At 43.9% G+C, this 26767-nt stretch overlaps 1 protein-coding gene across 2 annotated transcripts in view; it reads right to left on the bottom strand.

The window, feature by feature from the left end:
* Positions 1 to 25735, bottom strand: part of TASOR2 (transcription activation suppressor family member 2) — a 76074-nt gene extending 50339 nt beyond the window's left edge. Inside the window, exons 1-5 of one of the 2 annotated variants that reach the window (XM_075124570.1) lie at positions 25155 to 25735; positions 8283 to 8428; positions 4277 to 4372; positions 3396 to 3468; positions 736 to 827 (exon numbers count right to left, since the gene is read on the bottom strand). In XM_075124570.1, coding sequence (XP_074980671.1) covers positions 736 to 827; positions 3396 to 3468; positions 4277 to 4372; positions 8283 to 8428; positions 25155 to 25191 — 444 coding nt within the window. In that variant the 5' untranslated portion in view covers positions 25192 to 25735. The remainder of the gene's footprint in view (positions 1 to 735; positions 828 to 3395; positions 3469 to 4276; positions 4373 to 8282; positions 8429 to 25154) is intronic. The other variant, XM_075124571.1, reaches the window with a different exon arrangement.
* Between the last annotated feature and the right edge of the window lie 1032 nt (positions 25736 to 26767).

Raw genomic sequence — 26767 nt, 5'->3', positions numbered from 1 at the left:
CAGAGCCCACACCCCCAGCTGGAGCCCTCACCCCCTCCTGCACCCCAACCCCCTGCCTCAACCTGCAGCCCCCTCCCACATTCCAAATCCCTTGGCCCCAAACCACAGCCTGGAGCCCCCTCCTACACCCCAAATCCCTCATCCCCAGCCCAAGCCCTCACCAGCCCCACACCCCAGCTACCTGCCCCAGCCTGGAGCCCGCTACCACACCCTGAACCCCTCATTTCTGGCCCCACCCCGAAGCCCACACCTGCATTTAGAGCCCTCATCCCCTCCCGCACCTCAACCCCTACCCCAGCCCAGTGAAAGTGAGTGAGGGTGGGGGAAAGCGAGCCACCAAGGGAGGGGGAAATGTAGTGAGTGGGGGCGGGACCTTGGGGAACGGACAGGGCTAGGGTGTTCAATTTTGTGCCAACAGAAAGTTGACAACCCTAGTAGTAAATAATGCATCGTGGAACAAATACTGAAAGACTTTCTCAGATGAAACTCTCAGAGATATCCACGCTTCTGGAGTAATACCAAGGCACCCTTTGATCTCATACTTCACGGTGCACCGTGCCCCTAATCAATATGTACTAAATACCCCAGATTCCAAAAAAGGTATCAATATAGTATTGATTTTATAGCATATCAATATTAGGACAACACACCGACATTAACATTTTTGTCTTGCCTGCTGCTCTATGGGAACTTTCATTAACCAGTCTGTGGGGGGACAAAAAGATTGAGTTTTACCTTAATTAGTTTAAAAATTACAATACAGCCAGATTTTCCATGATACCAGGGCCTTGGATGAAGGTAGTCTGAGTACTTGGAAACATAAGCCCCTTTAAAAAAAAATAAAATATAAATATATTTAATACTCTTTTTGGAATTCTGGATTATAAATAATGACTAAATAAGAAAACCCCAATGAAAAATATTTTAGCTATTATACTGTATGATTTGTTCTTTGAGTAAAACCTTAATTTTGAGCCTAAGCTACCTGAAAGTGTCCCTTTGTACCCTGAAAAGGGTTCTTAAAGAACTGAAACTGTGACAGCTCAGTGTTGTTTGCTATTGTAGATCGTGGGCCCCGCATTATATTGTTTGTATAATACCCAAGCATATCATGTAAGACCGCACGATTACTTCGCACCCCTCCCGAGACCCTCAAGTCTCACAGGAGATGTGTATGTTATAAGATTTTCCCAGTCAGAAGTGTTTAAATACATTTCAAAGTTAAAACTAGGGCTATGGATTTATTTTAGATATGACTGGCTACAATACATCTCATTCACTGCCAAACTTAGGGACTACTCCTGTGAGTAATCCTACTGATTTAGTAGGAGTACTTACAGTATGCGTTTGCAGGATCAAGGCCCTCTATGGTGAAACCTGATGAAAGGTCATAAAGAGCTATGTATGTTGGCCTAGCATTGAGGGGGTTAATACATGCTGAGGTTATCAATTTGGAATTTACATAAGTAGGAGAGCTCAGACCAGATGTAGTACTGTGGTGTTTGCTGAGGGCTTGTTTTTATTCAGCTTTCACCTGGGTTAATTAAAGATGGATAGTCTGTGGTTCAGGCCAGATGACAACCACGCCTTCCGACTCCTTCTCTGTAACCTCTACATGCCCCTCAACTTCCAGATAAAATAACTCTAAACTATTTCATGACACAAGGGAGCTTTATGTGAAAGTCAGCATCTCCTATCCCCTTTCTCTGTGGGGAAAATCCAACAGTGCTTACAACCAAAAATACAGATAGCTACCAGCAACAGTCAAAAACAATAACTTCCAGTTCATTGGCTGCATTTATCCCTTGATTTCCATATACAAAAGGGTGGCAAGGGAAGGGAGTGAGATTATGTGTTTGAATTCATAGAGGCAACAATTTCTTGGCAGCTGCTAGTGTACAAAACATCAGGAAAAAATGAAACCGCAACAGATCTTGAATTACTTTCAAAAGAAGGAGCTATGTACAAAAATATTAGGTCAAGCAGGAGAAAAAACCCTAAGAAATTAAAATATTTCAGACACTTTCTGTTTTAGCATTGCTTTCATGTAGCCCCCTTCCCCAAAAAACACAAATGCATGTCTAAATTCTCAGAAATGTAGTGTGTGATTCACTGCCACACTACTTCAGTTTTACTCCTGTTTGATTCCACTGATTCCAGAATGTACGATTCCTGAGCAAGGAGGTGTAGTTACAATATTACTTTCAGTGGAACCAAAAACCTATTTCAGCTTCCTGATACCAATAATAAAATAGTTTAAAAGAAAAGATATAATGCTGACAAACATGTTGCCTTAGTTTCAAATCTTAAGTCAACTTCACAGGGTGGTTTTTTTGTTTGTTTGAACTTTAAAATGTAAAATTGATGTAAACCTCTGAATTATGCATGGATCAGCTATACATTGGGTGTGTAAATCAAGTTACGAATATCAGTGGCCCTAATCATCTAGATTTGCTTGTACTATTTTAATTTATATTGAACAAAATGTGCCAAAGTGTCAGGTTATAACATTTGGGGCATTCAATTAAATATCTAAAACAAAAACGACAAACAAACGTCTGTTTGTTTTTTTAATACGAAAATCCACCCTCAAGAACATTAAATTAAAAGAGTGAAAATCCACAGGGCCTTTTCATCAGCTTCCTGAAATGAATACGACTTTATGTAATGTATTTAAAAGTTCTTGTTGTCATAGTACTCTTCATAATCCAGTGGGATTAAGATGCAGACATAGATGAAGCAATTCTAACCTTCCCCCTGTCTGTTATTGTCTAAATTGTTTCTAAATTTGGGGCTCAATCCTGCAAACATTTCTCTGAGCCTAGCATTTACTATCATGAGTGGTCCTACTGATTATCAATGGGATTACTCATGATGGTTAACCCTATACCAAGTATCTTTTACAGGATCAGGTCCTTAGACTTTTGGGTCAGGGAACGGGTCTTTTCTATGTTTTGTAAAGTGTGCAGCACTGTATTATTTTGGCACGATATTATTATTAAAAGTAGTAATAACAAGAACTGGCAAAATGCAATGGATCAGCAAGAGGCTCTGGACAAGTATGATGGTCAATGTCGAGGAAGATATTTTAAATTTTGGCATCTTTGCTAAATTGTGACTCTGACTGAAAAAACTGAGATGGAGAAGAAAGGTGGTAAAACCATCATCATTTCAATAGCTAACTACATTACAGGAGGAAAACAACACTGATTGCTTGATCCATTGAACAACTGAATCTAATTTTAAAAAAATAAGAAATAACAGATTGTTAATTTTATTTATTTGAAAGATTAAAAAAGTAAGTCATAAAAGTTCATTTGTATGTTCTTTTCAAGAAACTGCTTTCAGTTTATTATAACAAATCAGATTTTTTCCCCTCTGTACTTAAACCTTACCTTTTGCTGGATCACCTAGCGTGGTAAGGGATCGGGTGTTTATACGAAGTCCACTCTGACACACCGCTTTTGCCTTCAAAATAAGTTATAGCCTCATTTATTTATTTTAAAGATAAGACGTTTAGCTATCCTGTCACTATTACAACACTTAGCAAACATACTTTCAGTTAATAAATGTATTTAAGTATTGCCAAAAAGTTAATTATTTTCACATTCACAAAACACTTATGATCTGAATATAATTACGGACAGATCCAATGTTCATTGAAGTCAGTGGAAAGATGGCCCTAAATGCTGAGAGCCATTTATCAGGTCTGGCTATGACATTGAATGAACATTTTATATTCATTCAACACACAGTGCTTTGGAAGTTTTTGGAAAATTCCACCCCCTCAGAAAAGTCTTGGCAGACAGAAGGCTGATGTCTTGCACTTCCTTAATATTCTAGCACTTTACTTCCACAACCTACAGAGTTTCTTCAAAAGGATGCTTGTAAACTGCTATCTTCTGTCACAGAGGTTCTTTTTCATTATAAATATATCTGAGCTGTTTTGCTCATGTCTGCACTGGACTGTAAATTCACTAGGGGAGGGAAAATGCCTTTCCCTCTGTTTGCACAGTCTGTCAGCACTCAGACAACAACAATAGACTTTTTAAAAAAGATCAGAGTCACTGTCAGATCCTTTTTATCAGATAAATTCTCCTCTGGCTTATTTATACAGCAATGATCACAATGAAGAGGCAGTGCAGATTACAAAGAGAAACTAAACCATTTAAGAATAATTCTGATGGACTTCCTTGGGGAGGAGCCTCATTGAAAATGAAAGTATTCAAAGATGCAGCATCTCAATATCTTATGCTGAACAACTTTTCCACTTTACCTCGCTTTCACTATCAAACAGAAGAAATGCATAGGTCTCATCAAGTTCCTCCTTGGTATAGCCACTCGCTTCCTTTTCCTGGGTAAAAGTTTTGTACTGCAGAAGACACAAAAAGGCTGCTTCTTTTATATATTCCAAGTACTAGACCCACATTAATATTGTGATACAGGGATTATTATGCAGTTATATAGCACACTTCATTTAAAGATCTTAAAGTGCTCTACAAACATTAACTAAAGGTAACTAAAATGCTTTTTTCTTCATTTCAAAAAGCATTTAAGGTCTTACGGTCTTGAATACATACATACTTAATATGTATTAATAATTATATTTTATAAATCAAAATATGGTAGTTAATAATTAGTTCCTCCTTTATTTATGTGGCAAGACCCAAGTTCAGGGTCTGTGATTTCCCTATAAATATCAGTGACCTTACTAACTCCCAAAGCAACCTAAGGAAACATCTACCTGCACTGTTTAGATGCTAGTAAGATAAACAACTGCTGGTGCAGGAGAAACACGGATCATGGAATGCCTAAAAAGCCTTTCAACACAAGTATTTATAGAATCATAGACTTTAAAGCCAGAAGGGCCCATCATGATCATCTAGTCTGACCTCCTGTTCTTGCACACTGAAGGCCACAGAACTTTTCCCACCATCCCTTTAATAGACCCATAACCTCTGGCTGAGTTACTGAAGTCATCAAATCATGATTTAAAGACATAAAGTTAAAGAGAATCCACCATTTACACTAGTTTAAACCTGCAAGTGACCCAAGCCCCATGCTGCAGAGGAAGGCAAAAAGCCCCCTCGGTTTCTGCCAATCTGACCTAGGGGAAAATTCCTTCCCAACCCCAAATATGATGATCAGTTAGACGCTGAGCATGTGAGCAAGACCCAGCAGCAGTGTATTTGTATTATTTGTTCATCTGTTCACCATAGTCTGTTAATTGCTTGAGGCCATTTTTATTATTATTAAAAGAATTGCAGCAGTACACTTTTTACCCTCGCAACTTCCATGTGATGTCGGCATATGTTATATCCATTTCACGGAAGGGGAAACCGATGCACAGGGAAGTTGGAATTCTGTATAGCCTAGGAGTTTTGGTTCCAGTCCTCTGCTCTAAACACACTCCCTTTCTAGGGCATAAAATATATTTAAAATGGTGACAGAATTCAAACTGACCTGCTTAAACTAAAACATTTACCGGGTCTAAACAAACCACACACAAAAAAGAATTCTTCATTCTTGCCCCTCTTTACAGAAATGATGTGAAGGTTTTGTATCCAGTATTAAAATTTCTTTCATGACTTGCTCCCTGGACATGCAATCATTGACGAATCATGCAGCAGGCCAGCTGATCTATCCCACTTGTTAGTGCTCGAAGTGTGCACAGGGTTTGAAGGGAAATCCAGGGGATTGTTGAAGTGCCCCTGATGTTCCAGGCTGACAGTGCTTTGAAAGGGTGAAACTATGAGACAGTGGCTTTGACAGACAAGCATGACTGTGCCTACTTCAGCAATTTTCTCCCAATCTCCTGCGGGTGCACTACCATTGATGGTATCAGTAGGAGGAGGAAAGGAACAGTTGTTTTTACCACTGTCTCATCTGTTTACATTTGGAAGGATTTCTTCACTGGCGTATGAGCTAAAACTTCATTTGAAAGCGTAGTTTGACTCCCCCACTAGAAAGCAGGGGAGTGTGTTTGTCAAGGCTTGTGAGAACCTCGGTCCAGATGCACAAAGGGACTTGCTCGGCATTCCATTCTGCCGGCCAAATGCAGTTATGGGGGTTTATAGTTTGATTCTTTTAAAACTTTTTTCCAGGGATTTAGTACTTGTATAACTCCAGCATGGGATGCTTTTAACTGAGCTCCATGCTACAGAAAATGTAACAAGAGCCTAAGTGAGCAGGCAGGGAGCTAATTTTTTCAAATTGCTTTTCTTATCTCATGGAATTGATTTATGAAATCTCCTTAAAAATTGTGGGAGGACAGAAAAGATTTAAGATGAGACTGCAAGTTAGAAAAGCAGTAGGCTGAATATCACACTTTCGTTTTTTGTACTTACGCCCAAGTGTGACTGCAGCATTGAAGACGGTCTGATCGGATTTTAAAACAAACGTAGATGTTTGCTAAACTATTGTTAAATAGCAAATGAACTGATTTCTAGTTTAGGAGTCCATGACTGGGATTCCTGGGCTACAATAATATAAATAATAATATTAATCTAAAAAAATAAACCGTTATTAGGTTGACAAAAGAATTCTGCCGGCGACCTACCTGCGTCTACAGTGGGGGTTAGGTTGATCTAACTATCTCACAGAGGGCATAAGAACATAAGAATGGCCCTACTGGGTCAGTCCAAAGGTCCATCTAGCCCAGTATCCTGTCTTCCGTCAGTGGCCAATGCCAGGTGCCCCAGAATAGAACAGGTAATCATCAAGTGATCCATCCCCTGTCGCTCATTCCCAGCTTCTGGCAAACAGAAATTTTTCACAACCCTGAGCCATGTGGCCAGGTTGACCTAAGATTTAGGTGTAGAGCAGGCCTCTCAGAGCCTTGGATTACCTACATCAATGGAAAACCCCTTCCACAGATATAGGAAATCTCTACACTCTACAGTGTAACTGTGCCACTGTAATGCAGTGTGAAAGAGTCAGAGTGGCCTACGGCTGATTTGGCAATCATCCCCATGCAAGTCCAATTGAGGAGATAATTGGCTAAGGACTGGATGTTTAACCAGTTAACAAGGCGAGTCAGCTCCTCAGCTGAGGACCGTTAAAAGAGAGACAGGAAGAGGAAAGAGCAGGGAAGGATACACAGGAAGGAAGGGCCAGTGAAGCCCAGGATCTCAGGGAGGTGAGATCTCTTCCCTCCCCTCCACCTCCCACCCCCCTGCCTAGAGGAAATGTAAAAGTTTTATGTTGTTGGAGGGACAAGGACTTGTCTACTGTAAATAAAGCACTGGGTGTTGAACTTGCCACTGGCATACATGAGGACTGCTTGCAGAGAGGAATTCAGGGTGAGGTGAACCCTGCCCTGTGACATGTTGACTACGATTTCAGCTCTATTTTTAGTTAATGACAACAGAAGCACTGGTTCCTGGGGGCTCGAAGAGTCATTTGCAATCTTCAAAGAATACAGCTTCGAGCACAATACAAATGAAGAAGGTACTGGAAAGCCCTCTTTAAATAAATATTTTTAAAATGGTTTCACCCCTGCTGTAGAAAGGGCATGATGTGGTTCAGTCTTGTGCATGTGTAACCCACACACCTCCTGGGTGTGCGGTTCTGTCCCATCTAGTGGCACCGAGACCACTTAGAGAGAGAGTTAAATGAGTCTGCTCTACAGCCTTAGCTAAGAAGTCAGTTGGCTTTTAGCTCATGCGGTAGAAGCTCATGCACTAAGCTCCAGAGATCCCCTGGTTTGATCCCGCCCGCTGACAACTGGGGTCTGTCGGCATTACACATGAATGTTTGCAAGAGGAGTTAAGGGAAGAGCATAGGGAGCTATCCTGGTCACAGGTAGATGGAGGACCTGACATATCCCAGCCAGGGCCACGATAAAAGGAGAGACATCCTGATTTAACTTGGGGCTCAAGTCAGCGTGAAGCAGCTCATGCTCCACGCGAAAAGCCCTTGAGCATAAGCATCGCATTAGCATTTCAACCGGGCCTGAGGGCCCCCCATGACTTGAAGAGGAGACCCTGCAGCTGCAGATTTTGCAGCCTTTATTCCACAGTCAAAGGAAGGAGTGGGGTAGGGAGCAGAAGGGTCAAGAAGAGAAAAGAAAGAAAATGCTCGACTCATTCAGGAATTGTAAATTGGGCAAAGGTCACAATGGGACGTATAAATTAACTGAACTCTGGAAACGAAAGAATCAAAACATCTGCCACAAATGACAGGCAAAAAAAACAATGGAACATAACAGAACCCTGGAAGACACGGAAGAAATTCCCTCCTTTGCAAAACCTTTAACTAAACCCCTCGCCCACGAAACATACCTCCTTTAAAAATACATCATTATTCACCAAAGTCACTCGACTGTACTGAAAGCCATTCCGAGATGTGGAATCCAAATATGAGTTATGCAGCACCGAAACTGCTGACTGGTAAAGGGAACTTGAATCCACTGGCATTTGGTGAAAAGCTGTAAGTAAAACAATAAAGAAGTGAAAATATTCAAGAAGACAGTGTGTGTACACAGATCACCACGAGAGAGTCTTCTGATTTTGGTAGCAGCTGAGCAAAAACAACAACAAAAATTGCTAAACTTATTGATAATTCAACAAACCCTGACATTAAATTACAATTAAAAATGTAAAATAAAATTGAGGACATAGGGAAGAGAGGTCTCACCTCATTTCCCTGGTGCCTGTAACTCAGTTCTACGTAGGACTTGTATATCAATCTCTCTGTTTGAATTGGGAAGGCTCTTGGTAGCAACTACCCTCAAATTCATGTAACCTACAATACTTTATAGCTGCAGTTTAAACTACTATCAAACAGGAAGAATAAGAGTTCACTGTTCTCCTCTAGCTTCATTAATAACCTCTAACAACTACTGAGTTCAGTCCCCACACTTTTCTCACAGGACCCCTTCTCTCAACCCTCTCTAAAGAGACATGACGCTGAGGAAGCCTTATTTTATTCCGAGCAAGCACACCTTCAAATTCCTTTTCACAGCCCTGTTTTGTTTTGTTTGCAAATGATATAAATGCAATACCAAAGAGAATAACATTTAAATAATAGGGACAAATGAGACCCTACAGCAAATTATGTTTGTGATTCCTAATAATGCCAGATTTGATCATAATATTACAAATATCATTTTAGATCTGTTGTCTCTCTGCTGAGCAGTAGCGGAGGTTGGGACCTTGGGAGTTGGCTTTGTCTTGGAGGAGAAATCAATGATGTGGAGTCAAGGTATTTTCTCTGTGTAACTTGTTTATTTACACTATATACACCAGTCATTGAACAAAGGTCACTAACCACATGCAGGCAATCCCAATCCCTCGTTAAGAAATGTCAGGCCAAACACCAATGCCCATTCCCAGGAAGCCACTCTTCAGCAGTAAGAATAGTTAGAGAGAATGATTAAAGCAGAAAAACTCATGGTTTACCACAGCTCCCTCAAAAGAGCGGTGGTAAACAGCCAGTCAGTCACAAAACTAACACAAATACAGACTAACACGGCTGCTACTCTGAAACCTGACATCAATACAGTGTTCAGACCGCATACTGCTCACATGCTAAGAAAAGGCATTTGCAAACCCACGTGTAACAGTAGCAACTGGTGATTCATGCCATAACAGATCCCAAACTATATGTAAATATATTTGACTAGGGAAAAACAAACAGTGTGTTACTATAGAGCTATAGTTGCTAAAATCCATTCAGAGAAAACACAAACACTTAAAATACAGGAAATCCTGAATTAAGGTTCTTAGACTTCACAAATCTTTACTACAGGTGAGGGTGCACAAGCCGGAAGCTTCAGTTCACAGGTTTAGTTTTCAGTATAGACAAATTACAAAAGATGTTTTTGTAACTTGTGAACTTAAAATAGAACATGAGCCTGAAGTCACTGAAAGACAATAAATATGGAAGCTCACAATGCCATTTAGAGAGTAATTTTTCAGTGGATAGTGGTGCTTTAAGAAAGATACCAGGAGACCTGTAAAGGCAAGGGGTTAGATCTCATGTCAAAAGTATTATCTTCACCATAGCTATGACTAAGTAAGAGATCATTAATCTCTCTCACACCACATTTTTCACTTTTATGATCTCAGGGTTTTTAAAGTGAGTTTGAAGGTTTTTCTTTTTTGCTTCTTTACAATAAAAAACGTCCCTAGTCCTCAAATCCCATTATCCCTGTCAATTACTCAGATCCAAAAAGATCTAACATAAGGAAAATAATAGGCCAACACTCCCAAACTGGCAAACTTTTAATTTATTTAACATAGGCAATGTTGCCTATAACCTCAGAGTTATCTGATTTTGCATTTCTGCAGCATATGATTTGCAACAATAAAGGGAGATAAATTCTAGTTTTATGTGGTTCAAATGAAACAAATGAAGAAAGGCAATTATATCAGTGGAAAAACAGATTTAAATAATTGTTGTAATAAATGCATTTAGAGGACAGACAAGAATGGATATCAAGTTATAATTATGGAAATTAATTATTCAAAAGTGCCTTTTTCTCTTTTAACCTTCCTGTGGAAAAGTTACCTCTTTTTTCCCTGTTCACATTTGCCCTTTATCTATCCTGTATTGTACTAATCACTTTGTTGGGATTATTATTTAAAAAGCAGAAGTAAAAAAGTAAGAAGCAGAACTATTTTTCCTAAACACACAAAGATGAAAAATATAAACAGCTTAAAGAAAAACATCTGAAAGATATTAATCTATTTTCTCCTATTGAACCTAATGATGATTAAACGGAATATATTAGTTTGCTTTTTCCTGACCCCTCTTTTGTTTTTCTTTGTCTATAACTTTCCCGCTCACATCTTGAAGATATTAAAAAGATAACATGGGAGGTCAGACTTGTTCCTGTAAATCAGATGAGGAATTTTATAAAGGTAGAATAAAATTACCTCAACGGTTTCAATTGAAATACACTAGCTTTCTTCCCTTCCTGTCACAAATTTTATGAGAGTGCTGCTGTACGCTTTTACATTCCACCTCAGTGATGGCTGAATTTCATTGGTGAAGGAAGTAATAAAGGCCCAGTTCTTCAAATACGTAAGCTCATAAATCACTTTACTCACACAGGTAGTCCCTGTGATTTGAATGGGGCCAAGGCACAAAAGAAGATTAAACCAGCTAGAGACACAAAGAGTAACAAGAAAACATTCTACAAATACATTACAAGCAAGAGGAAGACCAAGGACAGGGTAGGCCCATTACTCAATGAGAGGGGGAAAACAATAACAGAAAATGTAGAAATGGCAGAAGTGCTAAATTACGTTTTTGTTTCAATTTTCACCAACAAATTTAGTAGCAATTGAACATCTAGCTTAATGAATGCCAGTGAACAGAAGATAGGATCAGAGGCTAAAATATGGAAAGAACAAGTTAAAAATTACTTAGACAAGTTAGATGTTTTCAGATCACCAGGGCCTGATGAAATACATCCTAGAATACTCAAGGAGGTGACTGAGGAGACATCTGAGCCATTAGCGATTATCTTCAAAAAGTCATGGAAGATGGGTGAGATTCCAGAGGATGGGAAAAGGGCAAATATAGTGCTTATCTATAAAAATGGGAATAAAGACAACCTGGGGAATTACAGATCAGTCATCTTAACTTCAGTGCCTGAAAGATAATGGAGCAAATAATTAAGCAATCAATGTGAAGAAACCTAGAAGATAATAATGTGATAAGTAACAGTTAGCACGGATTTGTCAAGAGCAAATCATGTCAAACCAACCTAATAGCTTTCTTTGACAGGGTAACAAGCCTGGGGCGAGGGGAAGTGGTAGATGTGGTATATCTTGAGTTTAGTAAGGGTTTTGATACTGTCTGACAGTTTATGACTGTCTCATAAACTAGGGAAATATAGCCTAGATGGAGCTACTGTAAGATGGGTATGTAACTGGTTGGAAAACCATTCCCAGAGAATAGTTATCAGTGATTCACAGTCAACCTGGAAAGGCATAACGAGTGGGGTCCTGTAGGGATCAGTTCTGGGTCAGGTTCTGTTCAATATCTTCATCAATGATTTAGATCAGAGGTCAGCAACCTTTGGCATCCGGTCAGTCAAGATAAAGCCACTGACTAAAGCAGTGGCTAGCACTTCCTTCGGCCCGTGCCGCTTCCCGCAGCTCCCATTGGCCAGGAATGGCGAACTGCAGCCAGTGGGAGCTGCGGGGCTCCATGCCTCTGGACCCTCCAGATAAACAAACTGGCCCGACCTACCAGTGGCTTTACCCTGACAGGCTGCGTGCCAAAGGTTGCCAACCTCTGATTTAGATAATGGCATAGGAAGTACACTTATAAAGTATGCTGGGAGGGGTTGCAAGCGCTTTGAAGAACAGAATTAAAATTCAAAATGATCTGGTCAAACTGAAGAAATGGTCTGAAGTAAACAGGAAGAAATTCAATTAGGACAAATGCAAAGAACTCCACTTAGGAAAGAACAATCAATTCTACTCACGCAAAATGGGAAATGACTGCCTAAGAGGGAGAACTGAGGAAAGGGATTGGGGGGTCATAGTAGATCACAAGCTAAATATGCGTCAATAGTGTAACACTGTTGCAAAAAAAAGCAAACATCTTTCTGGATGTATGAGCAGGAGTATTGTAAGCAAGACATGAGAAGTAATTCTTCTGCTCTACTCCACGCTGATTAAGCCTCAACCGGAGTATTGTGTCCAGTTCTGGGCACCACATTTGAGGAAAGATGTGGACAAATTGGAGAAAGTCCAGAGGAGAGCAACACAAATGATTCAAGTTCTAGAGAACATGGCCTATGAGGGAAGATTAAACAAACCCAGTTTTTTTCAGTCTGGAGAAGAGAAGACTGAGGGGGGACATGATAACAGTTTTCAAGTCCATAAAAAGTTGTTACAAGGAGGAGGGAGACAAATTGTTCTCCTTAACCTCTGAGGATAGGATAAGAAGCAGTGGTCTTAACTTGCAGCAAGGGCAGTTCAGGTTGGACATTAGGGAAAGCTTCCTAACTGTCAGGGTGGTTAAGCACTGGAATAAATTGCCCAGGGAGGTTGTGGAATCTCTGTCATTGGAGATTTTTAAGAGCAGGTTAGACAAACACCTGTCAGGGATAGTCCAGTTAATATTTAGTCCAGCCACAAGTGCAGGGACTGGCCTAGATGACCTCTCGAGGTCCCTTCCAGTCCTACGATTCTACTCACAAGAGTTACTCACCTATGTGTTTGTAAGATTGGGGTGTTGGAGCGCTTCAGTGAGACTCCACATGCGTCTAAGAGTCTGCTTGCATGGATCCAATTACAGTATTGGGACCAGTGTTTGTCTAATGCCTTGGGATCCTTTGGAATAGAAAGCACTATTAAAGTGTCAGATACTCATGTATTATTGGCTGAGGGAAGGTAGGCCTTACACTCAACTCGATGGCATTTCTGTCTGCCTGTAAAACAATCACTTTTGAATGCCACATTTGTAGTTATATTTCTCGCTTTTTCTCTAATTCTCATTTAAACACTTCTGATTTACACCTGGTTTCAGGACCAGCGGTAGCCACTTACAGGAAGCTCCTATAATTCTCAGAACCTAATCAACAGAGGTGGTGGGCATGAAAGAGGGGGTTGTTGGCATAAGCCTACGGGACTCAATACTGAAATTCACAGGGGGAAATGCAGCCATTTGTATTTCACCACAAGTCTAGTGAAGATAAGCCCATTGGGGTGAGAAGTCCTGGGGGCTCAACTGGGCCCAGAGACCCCATAAAGAGCTTGGGGGGCGGTGGAAGAGAATCTGAGGGGCAACAATCAACTGAGGGGTTAATCTCCAGGAATGTAGCTTACTAAATGGTCTCCCACAATGCTTAACCCCAGACTCCCCTGGGACTCTGTGCTTCCCCATGTTGGATCTGTGGGGTAGGAGTGTGTGTGCACTCTCTGCTACTCCCGACTGGACTTTCTCTCTGGTGTGTGCGTGTGTGAATCCTGAAAGAGCGGTGGGCAAATGGCAAGAGGAGAAGGGGGCAAGTGGGGGAGGTTTAGCTCTATTCTCTGAGCACCTGCATAGGTCCAGCTCTCTCAAACTAAACAAGGCACAGAAATGCCACAAAGCCATAAAAGTTCTAGCTGCAGAGAATATTTGTGCTCTTCCTTCCGATAGGAAGGTCCCCAGCTCTGCCACAACCTTCCGGAGTGACACTGGCCAAGCAAAAGTCAACCTGGGCAGAGGCGGGATTGGGACTGTGTGTGAAAGAAGACTGGGAAGATGGCTTCCAATGCCAATGAATTGGGATCTGTTTGGGGCTGGGGACTGGACGTAGGGGTTCACTGGACGAGGTGGGGACGGGGGAAAGAAATTGAGGGAACGAGGTCTGAAAGAGGGTTGGGAAGATAGGTATGTGGGGCTGGGTGGGCAAAAGAAGAAGGGTGTGAGAGGTAGTTGGGGTGTGGGGGGGGAGATGGGGTCCTTGGGCGGGGGAGGCTATGGTTGAGGGGGGCCTGGAGACTGGGAGTGGGGCACATGGGGGGGCTAAGTGGTTTGGGTGTGGAGGCATGGGGACTAAGGGGGTTGGGGTAGGGTTGAAAGGTGTGGGTGAGGGACGATAGGATGGATAAGGTAGGGTTGGGGGCACAAGGGGGCTGAGTTTGGGGGAGATAGGAGCCAGAGGGGTTGGGAGTAGGGCCGAGGGGCTCAGGACTGAGAGTGTGGGTGGAGCCTGGGATTTGGGGGTAGGGCTGAGGGGGCAGGGGACATTGAGGGAGGCTGGTTGTGAGAGCACTTAAGGAAGGAGAAGGGTGAGACTGGAGGAGATGAGGCAGCAGTGGGGGGCTTCCCCTTCCCCTCAACTGCGGGCCTGGCTCACTCCCCGGAGGCCGCTCCCCCTCCCACTCAGGCCCACCCGAGGGTGGTTACCTCTCTCCAAGTAGCCTGGCCTGTCTGTTGGCAGCAATCCCGGGTGAGCAGCTGACACCGGCGAAGCTAAGCACTGGGAGAGGGGCCAGCGGTGCATGCCCCTAGTGACAGAGACTGGCGGGAGTGGGGCCACTTGCAGGGGGGAGGGTGATCTGGGGAGCAGTTTTGGGAGGAAGGGGGAACATTTTACAGGGGGGCAGGATTCGGGGGCAGTTTTCAGGAGGTGGAGGCAGTTTTCAAAGGGAAGGGATCTGGGGGGCTGGGAGCCATGCCAGCATCACCCCACAACCTACACCAATGGAAGAGGTTTTCCGTTGCTATAGGAACACCCTCTCCCTGAGTGACGGTACCGTTCTTCTGTTGACATAGCTGCATCTACTGGGGGGCAGGTCAGGTCAGCTCAGTTACAGCCCTCACACCCCTGACCGACGTACCTATGTCAATCTAAATATTAAGCGAAGACCAGAGCTAATAGTGTAAAACCCACTTATATATAACTGCAGCCACACTGAGCGGTTGTACTGCTTTAACTGTACCAGCAAACAAGATTCACCCTGCTAACTGACAGTGATAATGATACAAAAGCAGTCCTCAGACTCCTAGCAATGACAGCAGGAGACTATTGAGCGTGCCCAGCAAGTCCTTCAGTGCCCTACGGTCTGCGCCAACTCCCACTGAAATCAGTGGCCGTCTTTCTACTTCTTTCAAAGGGGGCTGGATTGGGCCCTGCAAGTGGCTACAGCCTGATGTTTTGGCTTTTCTTTGCATAACAGATCTTCTCCGAAGGTTCACCAGAGAGCAACTGGGCCTTGTGTACGGTCATGTCTTTGGTTGGAGAAGGGGCTGATGGTAAGAGGATGGAACTGCAGGCTTTACCCATGTCTGGCCTCGCCGCATTACACGACTGATGACAGCATCTGCCATGAATGACTTTTCCCGGCTAACTTCAGAAATGTAATTGGGTTAATCTGCTAAAAAACATCATGGGCCCCTTCATGGCTTGAAGATTCAATCCCCTCTTTCTTGCCCTACTTCCAAATAAAACCCCGCACAATTATTGGGACCCTCCCACCATTCCTCTGCAACATGATCTGTCTTTTAAGTAAAATAAGAGCCAGAGGAATGCTGAACTTCAGCCCAGGGGTGGGCAAGTTTTTTGGCCCGAGGGCCACATCTGGGTATGGAAATTGTATGGTGGCCCATGAACGTTCACGAAATTGGGGGTTGGGGTGCGGGAGGGGGTGAGGGCTCTGGGGTGGGGCCAGAAATGAGGAGCTCAGGGTGCAGGAGGGGGCTCCGGACTGAGGCAGGGAGTTGGGGTACAGAGGGGGTGAGGGCTCCGGCTGGGGCTGAGGGCTCTGGGGTGGGGCTGGGGATGAGGGGTTGTAGGTGCAGGAGGGGGCTCTGGGCTGGGACTGAGGGGTTTGGAGGACGGGAGGGGGATCAGGGCTGGGGCATGGGGTTGGAGTATGGGAGGGGGATCAGGGGTGCAGGCTCAGGGTGGCGCTTACCTCAAGCAGCTTGCCGAAGCACTGGCATGTCACCCCTCCAGCTCCTACACGGAGGTGCAGCCAGGTGGCTCTGCACACAGCTCTGTCCATAGGCACCGCCCCGCAGCTCCCACTGGCCGCAGTTCCTGGCCAATGGGAGCCGCAGGGGCAGCGCTTGGGGCGGGGGCAAGGGGGACATGCTGCTGCTTCCAGGAGCTGCGCAGAGTGGGGCAAGCCCCTGGCTGGAGCACCAGAGCTGGGCAAGCCCCGGACCCTGCTCTCCGGTGGGAGCTCAAGGGACGGATTAAAACATCTGGATGGCTGGATGTGGTCCCCAGGCTGTAGTTTGCCCACCCCTGCCTCATCCTTTGTCTCTCATCACCCAGGTTTGCAGAATTATTAACATATTCCATCAGTAGTACGTTTTTCCTGGTGTCCAAAACTAGCTCCACAGTCTGCCTGGGGGAAAGGCAGCAGCATGCAGCTAATTCTAGCCATTTAGTTACTTTTCCTTTTTGTGGCCAAATGCCACATCCAGTGTGGACTATTTGTGACTTGGAACACACAATTTGGCAGACAGCAGAACTCAAGTGAACAGTGAAGACTCTGATTTCAGACTCCTCTGGCTTGTTTGAGCTGCAGAGTTAGCTCAGGTGATCAGCACCCAGGTTAGCTTAGCCCTGGTGTGAGCAGCCGCCCTGTAATGCCCTACCCGAGTGACTGTGTCCGCACTAGTGCTGCGCTCCCCTAGCCTTCTGGGGGCACATCCCATGGTTCTTTGTGCAACAGTACGCTGAGCTGCTGTTTCCCAGTGAATTGTGGGAGAACACGTCCGTCCCTCTGGGCACACGGGGGGAATTATGGGATGGCACTGGAGGACTGAGAACTCAAGTGGTTTAACTTGTGTCCATACTGCAAAGTGGGCGGGTTACCTGCCTAAGTGAAAGCAGAATTCAGGCTCTAATCCACCCCCTCTCTGAACGAGCTAGCTCTGGCTGAAAGCACCACTAAACTCAGGTGAGAGGCTTTTATGGGTTGAGAGGGAGGTGGCAACGCCCAGGTAAATGCCTCATGTGGCCTAATGAACCACAAAAGCCAGAGTGAAACGGATGGCAGATCTTGTCCTTAAACACAAGAATGTTTAAATGATATGCTGCAATCACTACAAGCCTGTTGGTGGATTTACTCTTGAGTCACTATTGCTTTGATAATTGTTTAAGGAATTTTGAATGATAATTTTCATTATTAAAAACCCTACGCTACAAGTTTGCCACTGGGCCTTGTGCGTCCTTCTTATAAGTCTCAGTCCTGCAAATATTACCAGGCATGGTGCTTACTACTGAGAGTAGCACCACTGAATTTGACCACACTGGCTGCATTAGTAAAGTTACTTGTATGTGTTAGTATTTGCAGCATTGAGAACCTTAGACCACATCTAGCTGGTTGTCCTTCTATATTAGCTAAGCTGCAGGTGAACACCACACTGAGCCTAAAGAAAGAGAATATAGGGTCATAAACCTGTACAAGCAGGAGAATGCATTTTAAGGACCCGATGGACTGAAATCAATGAGAATTTTAAGTGCTTGGCATCTTTCAGGATCAGGTTCAACAAGGCGACCTCACAAGAGCCTGGGAAGCTTTCTGAAATGTGACAGAAACAGAACATTTATAGTTAACTAGAAACAAGGAGTTGTGCTACCTAAGGCATACGCTATTCAGTAAAAACTGGAGAAAATTTTAAAAGTTAGTATGTAGATATGTATCAGAGGAAACAATTACAGAAAATGCAACAAATCTGGAAATTCAGTAAAATTCTCAGGTTCTCTTTAAGGCTAAAGGGGCCCTTTCAACTATATTTAGGCCCAAATTTAGATTCTGCATTGAAAAAAAGTTGCAAAACTTAAAAAAATTGAAAGCTTTTTTAATTTTAATGGAAACAGCCGTTTCCGTTTTAAACATTCTCCTGTTGTGTCTGCACTGTACTGAGAAGCTGAAAGTGAAACATAGAAGAACAGAAACAAAAGTGAAACTGCCTATTTCCCCCACTATCTTAGCTGAGTATCATAAGAGAAAGAAAAGTAATAGCTTAAATGGTGAAAAGGAAATTAGATTTGTAATGCTGATTTAATAATCCCAGGCATTCAGTTATTATACAAGTTGTACTGAGAGTCCCTTGAATTCGGCAGCGTAAAATGAGTAGTCTTACATACTTGATTAAATCTTTTTAACTTTGAGTCTTTAACTATATTCTGTATGATACATATTCTGTAATCATTCTTTGCTATTTAAGTGCCAATCCTGGAAACACCTATGCAGGTGAGTAACTTTACTCACCCACCTACTCCTCTGGATATCTGTGGGGTTATTCACATGTGTAAAGTTACTCTTAGGCATCAAAGTTTGCAGGACCAGCGCCTCCATTTATAAATATATTAAGTCTGTAAGGCATTGAGACATGTTAATATGAAATATACTTTTTTATCATCTGACTACGACAAACTATTCCTAATTAGTAAGATAATGTAAAATTCATTTAGGTCATTGCTCCAAGAGTAACAATACACATAGAATTAACAGATTGTTCCACGGTTAAGTGTTATTATGGGTACTTGGAAACTGGCCACCAGAGGCCAACCCAGGACGTAGTCTACCAATCATTTCATGGATCAAGTGACTATATAAAGCATATAGTGCAGTGTTTCGGAACAAACACATACTGCATTGCAATGAACAGATGCTTAGAAGTTAATTCCTTTGCTGTATGTCAGAATCTTTACCTGTAGAACAAAACACTATAATTACAGGGAAGGCAAATGATTTCAGCCTAGATTCATATCAATATTGACTGTCTACTTCTAAGTACAGTTCTGCACGGTTAGATTCTTGCCAGGGAATCGGCAAATCATAGTATAGGAAAGACAATTAGAATTTTCTTTGACAAATCTCTATATGCAGCTAGGTGGCACCAGAATGTTTCAGAGAGCAAGATGGATAAAGCTGCAAGCATCTCTGATAGTTAGGGGACTTGCCATGCCATATTCAGTCCCCCCTTTTTTTTTTTTACTTAATGTTTTCTTTTATTTAAAAGATCACCACAAAATATCATATTCATAAATTTACTTTCTGGAATGAAGCAGAATGTGTTAAGTGTTCGGAATTCCTTTTTTACATTTAAAAGTCAATTTTATGGAGTAGAAGTGAGTTTATATGGGAGTTTTTTGTTCTTAAAATCTTTTCCACATTGAAGATGCAAATAAGTCGTGGGCTATTATTGGTTTGGAATACACCCACACAAATGCATGTCTGTGTCTTAAATTAAGTATTAGTGTTAGACAAATGGTTCTTATCTCAGAAGCAGATTAGGCAGGCAGGATTCATTTCAAGAAATTTGCTTGAATAGTACAGAGTGAGACCCTTACAAGAGCGAGACAGATTTTTGCGAGCAAAACTATTACAACCTTGTTCCTTCCTACAAATTGGACAATCCCACTGTCTCTCTTCTTTTCTCTACTGTTCCCCTTCGTCATCTCCTCCATTGTTCCCTGACCTATTCTCTCTCCCTTGGCCATTACCCCTTCGCCCCCTTTCTCTCCATGAGCTCGCCACTATGAGACACTGGCAACAGTTATAGTATTGTATCAGAGGCACAGGTAGCATTGAGTAGGGTTTAAAGTACCACGTGCTTCTAGTTATCCGAGTTGTAGGGCCAGGGGGATAAACATGACATAATAGATCAAGGGTATGCCTAGGAGACAGTCATGCAGCTTGAGGTGAATCCTGGGGATGGGAGTACTTGCAAGGCTGTATGTTCAGATCCCGGAGCAAGGGAGTGCCTGAGTAATCACCTTTGCCCGTGAGATCAGCATTAATAATTTCTGGAAAAAGCCAGGCTAGTTGCAGCCACCTGGATGTTCTGAAGAAAAAGAAGAGGATTCCAACGTCTTTTTGTATTTCACATTTTCCTAGGCCTATGTGGCCTGATCCAACCTCCATTAAAGCAACAGGAGTCTTTCCATTTACCTCAGTGTACCCTGAGTCAGGCCCCTGGGAGGCGAATTTTAAAAGAATATGTAATTATCACATTGGAGTGATTGTGGCATGAAGGCATCTCCTATGCTACGATGGAAAAAAGCCTTAACGAGTCGGACCACTGGTCCAGTATCCCATCTGACGACAGCTGATAGCATTAGCGATTTCCTATAACAGACAATTACAGACTAACCTGTCCATAGGGGAAGTTTCTTTATAACCCCAGGAAGCTATTTTTACCGAGATGTATGAGCACTCATAGTGCCCAAATCGAGGGGAGCTGCAGGTCTTTACCACTTGGGAAGATCAGACAGAAAGGTGTTTCAAGTTAGGCACCCAAAATCAGTAAACATTCCTGGAAAATTTTAGTTTCTTATTCTCAAATACCTCCCTGGGTGGCTTCACTTATTCTTTTGTAGTTGGAATAGGGAGATCATCTCCTTTGATGGTCCAGTAATTGGTTGCCATCCTGTTGTGGATTCACTTAACTGCAAATACTTATCCGATTGAGTATTCCCAAACCTACCACACTTTCACTATGACTTAAAGACCTTTTAGCACTTAGGAAATTAGTGATACTTTTCCTTGCAGCCTACACACCTAGAAGAGTATGCTCACAATCTTCTGATCCTCAAACAACATGCCACATTTCTTATTTCTATCTTTTTTCAGGCCTCGGTTTTCTCTTTTGCTCTGGTTCACCTGATTCACTTTAAATGTTTCCCTGTTCCTTGCTCTCTGTATTGGATGTCTTTGGGCATGATTTAGCTTTCTCCCTTCTGGTTCCTCTACGATCTTCCTCCAACAAAACTGATTCATATCGCTCTTCTGATTTTTCTGAATCATACCAATGTAGATTTAGGTTAGATATTAGGAAAAACTTTCTAAATATAAGGATAGTTAAGCACTGGAACAAGTTGGAGGTTTTTAAGAACAGGTTAGATAAACATCTGTCAGGGATGGTCTAGGTATACTTGGTCCTGTCTCAGGGAAGGCGGATGTACTAGCCCTACATTTCTAAGATTATGGCTCACCAAAATCCACTCACCACTTTTAACAACCTTCAGTTTTCTGTCCCCCAAAGCATGCGTGTACAGTGTTAAACAAGTTAGAGTGCAGTAGAACCTCAGAGTTACGAACATCTAGGAAATGGAGGTTGTGCGTAACTCTGAAACGTTCGTAACACTGAACAAAAACATGATGGTGGTTCTTTCAAAAGTTGACAACTGAACATTGACTTAACACAGCTTTGAAACTTTACTATGCAGAAGACAAATGCTGCTTTTAACCATTTTAATTTAAATGAAACAAGCACAGAAACAGGTTCCTTACCTTGTCAAGTATTTTTTGTAACTTCCCCTTTATATTTTTTAGTAGTTTTATATTTAAACACAGCACTATCCTGTATTTGCTTTTTTTTTTTTTTTTGGTCTGTGCTGCGGCCTGACTGAGTACTTCCGGTTCCAAATGAGATGTGCGGTTAACCGGTCAGTTCATAACTCCAGTGTTTATAACTCTGAGGTTCTATTGTATTCCCTTTCATTTTTGTGTCTAATCAGTTTCACTTTCTGATTCACCGGTAGAAGCACAATGATGACAAATTTGGGTATCCAGGGGAGCCAGGGGAAGTTTAAATCCACTAGAAGGATATTTTAAAGAAATATTTTGAATAGGTTTTGCATTAAAAAAAAAAAAAAAACAACACAACAAAACCCAAACTTGGATTTTGGGCCTATACTTCCTATTAATGTAAGAGGGGCATCAATACTATGGAAAAAATGCAATATTTATACCTGAATTAAACATAAAACAGCATTTTCTTGTGGTAAGAGCAGAGGATAGGGAGTCAAAAGTCCTGGATTCTAGTCCAGGCTCAGAAACTGACATCTTTTGTGACCTTAGGCAAGTCTTTACACCAGATTTTTCAAACTTGGATGCCTAAAGTTAGGCATTGACATACGGGCGGATACTCAGGCATTCCGAGTACCCAGGCTGCCCTATCAATTTAAATAGGAGCTAGGGTGCTTAGCACCCCCAAAGATCAGTCCACTGATTTAGGCACCCACATTTGAACATGTTGAGTGAGGCTCACAAAGAACCTTAGGTGTCTCAGTCTGTGGTTTAGGCACCTAAGCCCAGTTTTAGGCCTCACTGCGATGCATAAAATTCCTGCCAAACCCCGTAGGCGCCTAAATGCACTCGCTCCCTAAATTTTCAGAATAGCAGTTGCCTCAGTGTCTAGTTTCTGCCTCTGGGCATGTGCACTCCTGCCTCCTTCTGGACACCTATTTCCCTCCTAAGCCCTAGTGATTCACGAACCAGGGGATGAGAGGTCTAGCTCACCTGTGAGGCCCAATCCAGCCTAGGGGCCACCTATTAGAACGGGTCCCGTTTATAATCTGGCAGAGGGAGGTTGTAGTGGAGGTGCCCACCTTATAGCTTTTATCTCAGTGGTTAGAGCACTCACCAGGGATGTGAGAGACCGAGGTTCAGTTCCCCTGAGGGGCGGGTGGAGGAAAGGATTCGCACAGAAATCTCCCACTTCTCAGGACAGTGCTCTAATCACCGAGCTGTGGGATATTCTGGTGTGTGGGCTCCCCCACTCTCTCCTCTTGAAGCTGTTCCACTGTGAGCACCATGGATTAGGTTGACCTAACTATGGAGCTCAGGGTGTGAAATTTTTCACAGGGCTGAGTGACAACGCGGCTGGCTTGATCTAATTTTTAAGCATAGACCAGGCCAAGTGTTTCTCCCACACAGCCCAGCGTCTCCTCCTACTTGACTCAACCGTGAAGATATAATCATGTGCTTAAGTCCTCAGAGGAAATTACTTTGCTATCGTTGAGTCATGCTTACAGCTTCAAGTAGGCAGAAAAACAAAGCTGTGAAGTAGCAGAAAACCCTTCCTCAGTGCAGTGTCCTGACCAAATTGCAGTGGAGGTAATTTATTCCACCGATCACATACAGTGTATATTGGATAAAATATTCTTCACCTTCCCGCCAAACCTGCTGTTAGCTGACCAATCAGTTGCTGTGTTTCAACCCAGATGTGGTATTCCGGTGGTAGCGGAAGTAATCCTTATGTGTTGTGCCTACCTGCAGAAAACCATGCCCTTTGGATGTGTGAGGAACTCTGTTTCCTCTTTAATTTTTTTTTTCCAATTGAATATATTAGATGTGCCTGAGCATTGAGAGAAGTCCTAAGGGTAATGGGAATCTCATGCCTAACTGAAGAGGAAAACAGACTAAACATTACATAACACTGCAGGATCAGGGTCAGAGAATGTGGACTCTAAAAAGATACGTCTACCCAGGAGCTGGGCGGTGCATTTCCCAAATTGGGTAGGTGTACAAGGTGTTAGGGCTGTTTGAGCTAGCACACTAAAATAGGGAGTGCGGCCACGGTGGCAAGGACTAGCCCCCCGAGTACAAACTCGCTTAACCCCTGTATAACAAATTACACACTCTTTAGGGCCGCAACAGTCGCCTTTGACTGTCCTGTACCTTTACAGCACTAAACAAATAATCTATCGCTAAGCAGAACACGGAAGCGACAAATGATAAACAAAGAATGGATTTTTCAGTCTTCAGTTGTGTGTACCATTTTTTCTGTCAATTTATAAGCACCTCTTATGAAATGCTGGCCGATTTTTACTGCCTCTGCTGATTTTTACTGCACTGGCAATAATAAAAGAATCTGAAGCATTGTGCAAAATTAATAAATAACTCAGGCCTTTGTCCTGCAACATGATCCACACAAGCAGGCCTCTCCAGGCAGAGAATCAGTGCAGGAGGGTCAGCTAATGGACATTGCAGACCCGGGACCTAAATAATAAGGGTCCAATGCATAAATAAGCTGACCTCCTAGCTCTCTCCCCAAAACCCACTCACTTATCGCAACCAGGTAATTTTCTTCACACAAAAACCTTCCTGAGGCAGCAAGGCGATACAGAGATTTTGCTGTTCATCTCCAGATGCAGAAACGTTTGTTTGGAAATGCTATACATTACAATATTTCACGTACAGTCGCAATTCATCCCTGGAAAAAGCGAAGAGACACTGTTTCTTTCTCGCCTGTGTATTTTTCAAGAGATCGCACCGACATGCAGGGTTTGCACAGATTTTTCTGTGGTCTTTATATTTGCCCTTTTCTTGCATTGCATTATCAACAGGTAAACTCTTTCTTTCTTCAGTGACCGCGTTGTTTGCCTGTTTCAATGATAACCCCCTGGGAGCAGGCTCCATGTCTCCCTTGGCCTGGTTAGTACAGCATCAACGCCCACAGCCCTCGCTTTATATATATAGACACCTATAAAAATCATCTCTTCCCTCGCCCACCACTGGACAAGCCATAATTCTGCACCTGGGGCAGGCTCCTCAATACCCCCACGCACAATGAAGGCTGAAACCACCCCTGCAAGGAGGACGGCGCGTCCCCAGGGCTAAGGCTGCCCGCGATCCGCACAAACTCTCCCCGCCGCAGGAGAATCGCCTCTGGAGGGAAACGCACATCGACGTGCCCACCCGACTGCCCCTCCTGGGCGCCCCCATAAGGGTTAAACATTCAAGCCGAGCTGGGGGGGACGGGGGGGGGGGACGGTGTCGTCGGATATTTAAAAAATAAATAAATAAAACAAACACAAAATCGCCCCCACCCACCCACACTTTGACCCCCCCCGTCTGACCCCCCTTGTGCAGAGACGTGTCCTGCCCTGCGAAGAGCAAACGCTGCCCAGAAGCCGCCCCCCCCCCCCGGAGCCATCAGCCCCCGCTCACCTGCGGCCGCGGCGCCGGCGTCCTGCGGCTCCCCCATGGCGGCGGGCGTCTCCTCTCTGCCCCGCCGCCCCCCGCCCGCTCCCTCAGCGGGGCAGCGCCGGACCCCGCCGCCCGTCCCCGCCGCTCCGCATGGCCGCAGGGCAGTGGCCGGCCTCCGCGTCCTCTCTGGGGGGGGCTTGCCCGGCGCCTCCCCCGCCAGTCACAGACCCAGAGGGGCCTTTGCTGGCCCGGGGGCTCCGAGCCCGGGGGGCCGAGAGGACGATGCTGGGGGGACGGGCTGGGAAACCACTCATTCAACTGCGGGGCAACGGGGCGTTTGGGATCGTCCCTTCTCTCAAGCTTGCGCGAGGACGGCAACCCGCGGCCGGAGCAAGGGGGGAGCAATGGCCAGGGATGACTGGGAGGGTTTTTTCCCGCCCCCTCCTCTCTGGCAAGGCGGCCCGGTCTTCTCTCCCATCTGCTCCCCTGGCCAGGGAAGCGACATGGCTAAGCAAAGGGAAACATGTCCGACGCGGGCTCCGCTTTCGCAGGGGAGGCTGCACCAACCATCCGCCAGCCCCAGGAAGTAAAAAGGGAGCTGGGGAGGAAAAGGAGGGAGGAAAAAGGAGAGAAAGAAAGTGAAAACTGAACCGGAAAGCTAACGCGTTGTACTTCCCGCAAGGTCACCGTGCAGTCAACCCAGCAGCTGCGTTTGCAAACCAGCCACTGCCCTGCCAGAGAGGGAGTTGATTCCCCTGAGTGCCACGACGCTTTTAGTTTATTCCGGTGGCCATCGCCTATGCTGAGGGATTGTTGCCCCCACCCCCCGCAGGGCTGAGCTGAAAAACAATTGCGCCACAAAAGCTGATCCTCAGAAAGGGGTGTTACCGTGTGAACGGGGGTTTCAGTGGCGCACGCTCCGAATACACACTCGAATCCCCACTTCTCCTTCCCACCACGGCTTGGCAGCCTGGAGGGGATTTGGAAGGAAGAGCGAGATCGTGCATGTGTCAGTGAGACGTTTCCGTAAAAGCCTTCCTCGTTAGAGGGGGAGGCTTTAAACATGGGGCATCCAGCTCTGTAAACCCACACAGCCCGTGGCATGGGTGAGCACAGGGAATCTAATCCAGTAAAATTAATCCGAAATCTAGGAGTCCCCTCTCTAAAAGAAAGTCACAGCCTGTCGGCCTGCGCGCCAGGATTAACATTTAAAGAGAACAGGAGAGTTTAAAGGGGAAAGGCAGGAAACATGCCTGTTAAAAAGGTGTATTTTGAAAATCAGTGCTGTAGATTTGGTCAAGGTATAGTAGGGAATCACTTAACTTTACATGTCCCTGTTGAAAACATGCATATATTTAGGCATGGACAGATTAGATTTGTATAAATGTCAGTAAACATGGATTTCAGTGCACACCCACCAACCAACCAAAATATATTTCCACTGATAATCATTGAAATTACAAATAGGCAAACTAAGAAAACCGCTGTTGGAGAACTTACTAGACTTTTGAATTAGGCTTGTTACAAATAGTCTAGTGAATGGATACCAAAACCAGGTCTGATTTGTTAATTTAAGCATATTTACTTTGTATATTTTGCCCTGTGGTGTTGATAGGTTGTGCTTGAACGGTTTA

This window comes from Caretta caretta, chromosome 1 (assembly GCF_965140235.1).
Source record: "Caretta caretta isolate rCarCar2 chromosome 1, rCarCar1.hap1, whole genome shotgun sequence".
In the NCBI taxonomy this organism is placed as follows: domain Eukaryota; kingdom Metazoa; phylum Chordata; order Testudines; family Cheloniidae; genus Caretta; species Caretta caretta.
This window is presented reverse-complemented; position numbering and strand designations above follow the sequence as displayed.